This window comes from Cannabis sativa, chromosome X, assembly GCF_029168945.1.
Source record: "Cannabis sativa cultivar Pink pepper isolate KNU-18-1 chromosome X, ASM2916894v1, whole genome shotgun sequence".
In the NCBI taxonomy this organism is placed as follows: Eukaryota; Viridiplantae; Streptophyta; class Magnoliopsida; order Rosales; family Cannabaceae; genus Cannabis; species Cannabis sativa.
The window spans coordinates 32396313-32404827 of record NC_083610.1 but is presented as its reverse complement, the minus strand read 5'-3'; the positions used below and the strand labels follow the sequence as shown (position 1 = coordinate 32404827).

The 8515-nt window shown below is 35.8% G+C and overlaps 1 protein-coding gene across 1 annotated transcript; it reads right to left on the bottom strand.

Moving 5' to 3' along the window:
* On the bottom strand, window positions 1-8094 carry LOC115714541 (uncharacterized). The gene is made up of 4 exons (XM_030643278.2): window positions 7414-8094; window positions 3136-3331; window positions 2097-2228; window positions 1-401 (listed from the first exon to the last, which is right to left on the bottom strand). The coding sequence occupies exons 1-4, from the start codon at window positions 7707-7709 to the stop codon at window positions 279-281; spliced, it is 747 nt and encodes a 248-aa protein (XP_030499138.1). The 5' UTR covers window positions 7710-8094; the 3' UTR covers window positions 1-278.
* Between the last annotated feature and the right edge of the window lie 421 nt (window positions 8095-8515).

Here is an 8515-nt window from a genome sequence, read left to right as displayed (position 1 = left end):
TTTAGTATGACATGAAACTTTCATTTATCTGCCAACCAATACAATAATAACAATAACGGAAAAAAAATGGTATTTCCCAATTTTCCTCGGACATCATAAATAAGCTGGTATAAATACATGTATGACATAAAATCAAACATTTATAGACCAAAATGATCCATGAAATTAGTGAGGACAAAATTGAGTTACAACTCTTTCATCTGTGAAACAGCATCAGTATAGCTGCAAAGGGTACCAGGAAGAATGCAAAAGAAAAGCTACCTCATATTTGCAAACTCTCAGACGCCATGCTCGTAGGAATTTTCAAGAACTCGAGCAGCTGGTCCATATATTATTCGGCATCGCTCATTGAATGAGCCAACCAATCTAGAAACGACATCCTTAAAAAACATGGACGCCACCTGACAAACAAATCACCTATGTCATACTAGCAAAAAAATAAAATGGACTGGTTATCTACTGCAGATCAAAAACACAAATGCAACTACATTCACTACTGCAGAAATAAGTCTCATAACCTGAAAATATCAGCTGCAAATTGGATCCAACCAAGGGTTATCTCATATTCTATTTTCAATATTAAGCGCACAGAAAATGAAAAGACCAACAATCCATTTGTTTAATGATACTTTTGAAAACTAGAACTCCAAGTCTAAACAAAAACAAATGTGATCAAGAGAGGATAAGATAAAAGGTAACACCCAAAGAGAGAGACTCAAAATCGAAGGAAGCAAATGTTTAGTATATGCGTACAATCTCCCGCTATTGGTGAATGATGTGGCATGGCAGCAAAAGAAGATATATACTATATTTTTCTATAAAACTACAGAAAATGACAAATATTCAACAAATGTGCCGCTAATAGCTGAAATTATACTTACCCAAAAAAAAATGTAAAATGTCCTTGATATAATAATAAAATTGAAAAGTTTAAATATAGTCCGCTCTCTTGAAAAGAGTAGTTCGGTGATTTTGTAGTCTTTAAGGGCATTTTGAAAGTTTTACATTGTGTGTATGTTATTAAATGATCGTACGATGAAATGTGTAATTTCATTTTTTATGAAAAATATATGTTTTATGTTGTGATGTTGGGGTTGCTCAGAACTTCGTAAAAAACAATGGATAATCAATTTCCTTCAAGTGCTTAGGATTTGTTTCAAGGACGGAAAATTCACAACTGCTGGGATTGCGTCGAGCGCAACACCACACTGTTTGCCCAGAAACATGACTTTTCTCATTTTGCTTGAAAGCTTAATGGGGATGTTTGGGGATTTCCAGTTTGGATGTTTAGGATTGTGATCAAAATATTTTGAGGTTGATTAGGTCTTAGAGAAAATAAGTTTAATCATATAGAGCATTAATTGAGTTTTAGTGCTAAAAAATTCATGAGTAAATGTTGTTGCTTTTAGAGCAGATCAAGGAAAGGAGCTGATCTTGTCACTGCTGGAACTGGAAGTTCAAGTAAGAAGAGTGAATACATGTCACAGGGTGTATGCTCTAAGCTCTACAGAAGTGTTTCCGTTGTGTATATTCGCATTGAGCTTGTTAAATTTTACTGAACTATGATGCGTGCATGGTAGCAGACTAGCAGTAAAGTTATCACAAAGGTAGTGGGTTGTCGTAAGGGCGTTATTGTTATACTTATGTGTTGTTATGAAATTTTTGAGACTAAATGATGACATGACTTGTTTTGATTCTATTATACTGGATTTAGGGTTGTGTCCTTCACAGCTTCTTGCTGAGCGTTAGCTCACGAGTAAATCAATGAGAAAGGACTTAAGCAGAGGGCGTACATGCTATATGATTTAACGTCCTTAGAGATCAAATCTCATTGAACTATTTTAGGATTCACAAACTTTTATTGTTAAATTATTATTTTATTTTCAATTATGGGATCTCAGGCTTGTGATTATTTTAATGACTTCAATTTCTTAATATATGGCTGAAAATGGTTGTTTAAATAGGTTTTGATCTTATACTATTTGCACGAAAATCATGCACCTAACATAATAAGAAATTGGGGCGTTACATACCACCTGAAAAATAAATAAACGCCACTTATATCCGGAAAGTAAATGAACAAAAATAGAACTTACCTGTCGATAAAGTGGTGACTGAAACTTAAAATCTACCAGGAAGTAAACGCTGCAAGATCCTGGAACTGGCCCAGGGTTGAATTCCCAGATGTTAATCAAGTGGTCAAAAAGTGTAGTATCTGAAGCAGTTGTCTGAAACAAAAATAGAAACAGAGGCTATGATCATAAGCAACTTGCTAAAAAACTAAATAAACAGTGTTACAAAATAATATAATTATGAGCCATATGTAAGCTCCAAACTTGATGAACAGAACACATGATATAAGTCATTGTACAATTACATGAATTGCATTGTGTGTTTGGAAGTAACTGTGTAATTACTAGGTAGGGTAATTACTAGGGTAGTAATTACACAGTTTAATAATTACACTATATTTTAAAATGCAAGGAGTGTTTGGATATGAGGTGGTAATTACATATGAATTCCTAATATTTTGTTTGGCAAAATAGTTAGTAATTATATAGGAAAATAATATTTTTTTAATAGCTAATGTTTAATATGGAAAGTTTTTAGTAATTACACAATGTAATTACATTCAATTCTCATGGGGGGCCATGAGAATTGGAGAGTGTAATTGGAACCCCTCAATTACTTCCAATTACACAGTTACACTATAATTACATGGTCAGACAAACATGCCAAATTGTGTAATTACCTCCAATTACACACAAATCCAATTACATTGTGGCTTTCCAAACGCACCCTTAAATGTTGCTAAAGATGAAACTATAAAAACACAATCAAAAACAGGCTACTGACAGGAGTATTGATCCTCTGGAATAATGTTCCATTAAACTGAAATTTCTAAACCTAATAAAACATTAAAAACCAAATAGGACTCTGCTTTCATAGTCAAAAATTAGTTTTAATATTCCCTGTAGTGGTATACATCGCCCTCAGTGGCAGCACAAACACATTAATATAAACATGCAAAAATAGTAATCAGTTAAAAAGTAGCAATTGTAGCATACAGATGAAGTTAGAGCCAAAAGCAAAAGAAAAACTTCATCCAAATTAATGTCGAATAAAAGTTTATACCTTTATCCTCTTTGGCTTGACTAATTCTACATGAGACACATAACTCTCAACAAAAAATTTAAAGCCTATCTCCAGTTCAGCATCAAAAGATCCATCAGGATATTGTTTAAGTATATCAGAACGCTGACACCAGGGGAGAAAGTCGTGATACAAATCAACAGCGGCGACAACATTATATAACTGCTCCGGAGAGTACCTAAAGTCAAACATTGCATTGCATTGCATGAGTTCATGCTGATAATAAAAAAATACAATTGGGATAGAAAAGATATAATTGGTAGCGCAACAATGAAATTTTAGTACTAATATGAAATTTTCAATTAACAAATAAGCTGATGAGCACAATTAATCTTGAGTCTCCAAATTGCAATATAAATAAAAGCATAAAATTGAAAGTTTTGCATCATGAATAGAGTAAAATGCTGAACAGAGGAATTTTTTCTGTCATTTAGACTGTTTGAAAGGAGAGACAGTCTGTTGAATTTCTCAATGAATCATGGATGTGATGACGAAGGTGCATGGCATGAGAAAGTGGAGACTTACTGACTTATAAAGAGAACCTAATTCTCAACAAACTTAAAAGTTGATGAGAAGCTTGGCTGAAAGTAGTTCCATGCCATGATGTATAGTCGGGGATATGAATAATGTGACAAGCCAAGAGATAAGCGAGGAGGTTCCCCGTATCCAGAGTGGCTTATTCAAGATTGATTATCATGAGTAAATTGATATGGTTTAGCTCCAGTTGTAAATAAGAAATTAAAGTTCTAAAATGCTGGTTGAGGGAACCAACATGCCAGCAGATAGTGAAGGAGATAGTTGGGAGATTTATTCTGAGTGTGATTTTTTTAGCAAGTGTGTTAATTTGTGTTAATGGGGACTTTGAGTACACAGGCAGTTTAATGAGGGCAGGGTAAACTATCTGAAACTCTGGATCAAAAGGAGATCTTTTGGAGGCAAAGGGTCAGAAAGCAGTTTTGGTTGAAGTTAGGCAACCAAATCAGTAAGTTTCCATGCTCAAGCTAGTGCTAGAAAAAGAAATAATCCAATTCATAGATTGAAAAAGAATGATGGAGAATGGGTTGAAAGGGAGAATGGGCTGGAAAATGTTATGGTTGATTATTTCAAGCATTTGTTTTCGAAATCTAACCCTGAAAGAGCAGAAAATGTGGAGAATATTCAACCATTTATGTCTACAGAACAAAATGAGGAGTTGTTGAATCCTTAATTAGGTCAGGAGATTAAAGATACTATATTCTAGATGAATCAATACAAGTCGCCAGGGCTTAATTGTAAGAATTCATGTTTCTTTCAAAAATTCTAGCACATTGTAGGCCATGATGTTGTGTCAGTTAAAAGGTCTTTTGCATATGGTTCTTTCAATGAGGGCTTGTGTGATACTAATATTGCCGTGAGTCCTAGGAAGAAGAATCCCAAGTCTACGGGTGATCTTAAACCTATCGCTTAGTGTAAGATCTTTATAGCTAGATATTATCCAAGGGTCTCATTCTTGAGTGCTTCTTTGGGTAATAATTTGAGCTACATCTGGTGTACTATTTGCAAAATCCATATGTAAGCACAAGCCTTGATATGTTAGAAGACCAAAGAGTTATGAAGATGGATGCTAGGGAGTGGGGTGAAGGATGTTAGAAGTGATTTCTTTGTTAAGAGAGACCAGAATCCCATGTTTAGCATTTCGTTTAGCTATGACAAGGATAGGTGGTAGTGGATTAAAGAAAGCTTGAGCATTTATTATACCAAAAGTGCCTATAGTTTCCTCCAAGAACTCAAGGGTGGGTATGGTACAAATGCTAACTCAAGCTTTAGGTGAGGTCCAATCAATGTGTTTGGCATACTCTGTCTCAAGAATCTAACTTTCACAATCATAGTTGACTGCAATTTGCTTAGAGGTGCCTACAATTAGATGGTTTAGGACAGTTCCCTGGGTGGTGAAATGGATCTTGGATCATGGCTTGCTGATATTTTTGACAAAGGATGAAAGGAAAAGATAGTTGAACTTACTTTCTTGTGTTTGAGCACTATGGAAGGCTCGTAATGAGAGGTATGGCAACAACAATCTCCGACCGCAGAAGAAGTGGTTTCATTGGCAAATGTCTGCCTTCAACAAAGGTTGAATGCTCAAACTAGCATAACAACACTATTAATATCTACAACTTGGCCTGATGAAAGGAAAGGCCATTGGAGTAAGCCCCAAATCAACATAATGAAGGTTAACATAGATGCATCAACAATTGATAAAGAAGGAAGGTTTGGCTACAAGATGGTTGTGTGCAATCATATAAAAAGATTACAAGAGGCCAAGAGTTTTTGCAAGACAAGAAGAATGATACAAGGAGTGGTCAAGCTATAGGTATCTAGGAAGGTTTGAGTGGTTGACCTAAGGTTTATCTAGGCCATGTGTAGTTCTTTTAGTATTGTCTAATCTTTTGGCTTAATGATTTCATATTGTAAGGCTTTGTTGTCTAGTTCAAATGATGTTTCAATAGTTTTTGTTAAACAGCCTGCCAACAAAGTTGCTCATCTTGCAAGAGCTTCTTGTTCAAACTCAGATTTGCACTATTAGAAAGTAATACTCTCTATGTGATGTTATCCATATTTATGGATGATATCCCTTCTTAATCACGATTCTCATTTTATTCAAAAAAGCAAATAATTGAAAATTAAGAAAAAGTGGAGATGGTTGAGAGGATAAGTGAACAGACTTTGGGAAAGGTGGTTAATTGGAAGGAAATATTTTAGAAAAAGAAAAAATGGATTTCAACAACATGAAGGGATATTCCAAAAGTGAGACCCTTTGATAGTGGGAGTCTATCTATGGAAGTCTACGAATTAGACCCTAGACTTGATATTTGTGGAAATCTATGAATTGAGGAACAGTCGTGGATATTCTAGAGTGAGTCTCTTATTATGAGCCTACCACTCTCATATCTCAATTTCCTAAAGCCATATGTAATAACTTGAATTACTAGGATAAACTAGGATATCTCCAATGAGTACTAACCAACAAAGAGCTATGATTTTAGATTGCGAGATAAGGGCAATGGTAAGATTTACATATTGTTTTAATGAAAAAGGGAGAAAGAAATGGACTCATGATAAGGGCAAAGGAAGAGGCCAGATTGTAACGGCAAATGCAACCTCAGGTAGAACATGGGCTGATTCTACACCACCAAGATTGGGAAAACAACATTACTAGATTGGTTCTTCAATAGACATTAGGCCAAGCAATTACATTTCTAGTTGAAGAGAGCACATAGAGCCACAATGTCATTTCCACTCTCCTCCCAAACATCCCCACCTTTGGAGCTACTTGTTGAACCCGAAAAGGTACTAAATGTTAGACTAAACACATTAGATGGTTTGGCCACATTAGAGGTCCCCGTCCAATGGAGATTCCTAAATCATTTTAAAGCAACCTTGGGAGGACTAAGATATGATTAACAATCATTTTTCTAAGGTTCAACTTAAGGACAAGGTGAAAGTGTGGAATGGGGATATTGTTACTTCCAATTCACGTTCACCTATTCCAAGCATCCAAGGTAGTAAAGGATTTAAAGTTTTATTGCTGAGTTGCTCTAAAAGGCAGCTGAGTGTTTTAGTTTTAAGTGTTGAGGTGCTATGTGTTAATTGAGCTGTCATTTACCTTTGTTACTACTGGGTGGCTATATAGGTGACTTGTTAGGCATAGCCTATAAATAAAATAGACCTTACCTGGGATAGGGTATTGATTGGTTTAGTGATTGTTTAGAGTAAGAAATAACTCTGTGGGGTTCCAAGTTTCTCAAATAACTTGGATTTTGCAACTAGCCTTTTGGCTTTGATCAATAAATTCCTTTCATCATTCTTTCAAAGAACTAAGTTGTCTATCATGCTTGAGCTTTGAGAAATGTTTTAATCCCGCCAAGTAGGACAACTCTGGTTCCTTTGATACCAAAAAGAAAATAACTCACTTTTCAGTAATGAAGCTCCCCTTGCCTCCCACCAAACACAGGATTAGAGAAAGGAGGCATAGAGAGTTGGCACCAAACATCTGCAATGGGCATGTGTTTGGGCCACCTATAACAAATCTCTTAAACATAACTTAGACCACCAAATAAGCTAAAGAAACTCACTTTAAGAGAACAATGTATAACTATACTAGGTGCTCATATCTGCAATTCTAAAAAAAATAAAAATTACTGCTCAAACAGCATATCAAATAATCAAACTTCTTTTTTCCAAATGAATTACCAAAATCAACTTGCATCGAACAAAAATTACCCCAAAACGCGCTTCTCCTCATAAATTTTGGATAGAACACCGCCCTCTTCACCATCACCGCAACCAAGAAATCTCCTTCCTTGAACAGTACTAGCATGGCAAGAAATCGGGTTCGGAGTAAAAACACCCTCTCGACTGCGGCCCACCAATGGAGTTTCGATACCGCTAAAGCACCGAAGCTGATGCCATTTCCGTGACTGCCCACCGTTCTCAGCGAGCCTAACCAGGTGTGTTATACCGTTTCTGCGTGATACAAAGGATCCTATGACCTTCGAATAAGACGAAAATGGCGGCATTTCAAGTACCAATTTCCAACGATATAACCCAAAATAAACAATGAATCAAAACGCAACTAACTTTGTAAGAAAAGAAGAACAGATTAAGGATTGGTTGGCTGTAAATCCAGGGTTTGGTTGGGACGGAAAAGAATAGGGATTTTGAGCTGAAGAAGAAGTTTTGAAATTGAATTTAGGCGCCGCGAATTAACAAATTTGGTGTTGAAAGAAGTATTAGGACAGCAGGACCGGGATCGAAGGATATGGTAGCCGATAATTTGGTACAGATAAAAAAAAAAATGGGAAGAGGGGAAAGAGAAGAGAGCGGAATTGAATTTAATTAAATAAATAAAATGACATTTTTCCTTTGTCTCCAAGAAAAAATAAAGAAATATGGCACTTTTACGAAACAATATTTTTTAATGCAAACGACGTGACCACCTTGAATTTTCCAACAACACGTGTCCATCATTATTTTTAAGGTTTTTTTTTTTATTTTTAAACTTTAAAACAGTTTTTTTTTTATATATTTTTAGGGCTCTTTTGGTAAGCTATATTGTATTGTATTATATTGTATTATATTGTATTGTATTACATTAGTATTATATTAATAGATTGTGTAAAGTTATAATATATTTTCAATATACTCGGCCCCAACACAAACTACGGGTCCGGTCCGGGTCCCGGGTCCAGGTCTCGAGTCTCGAGTCTTAGGTCCAGGTTGCAGGTTTGGGTCTAGGTTCGAGTCCGGGTCCAGGTCCGAGTCCGGATTCGGGTCTAGATCCCGGTCCCGGGTCACTAGTCTCGGGTCCAAGTCCGGGTCACGG

Bases quoted from the DNA above. Each gene is read 5' to 3' on its own strand.
- LOC115714541 (XM_030643278.2), bottom strand. From the start codon at position 7,709: ATGCCGCCATTTTCGTCTTATTCGAAGGTCATAGGATCCTTTGTATCA. The intron at 3,332-7,413 runs GTAATTTTTGTT...GTTTGACTTTAG, and splicing joins GAGGAGAAGCGCGTTTTGGG to GTACTCTCCGGAGCAGTTAT. The intron at 402-2,096 runs GTAAGTTCTATT...TTTGTTTGTCAG, and splicing joins AGTCACCACTTTATCGACAG to GTGGCGTCCATGTTTTTTAA.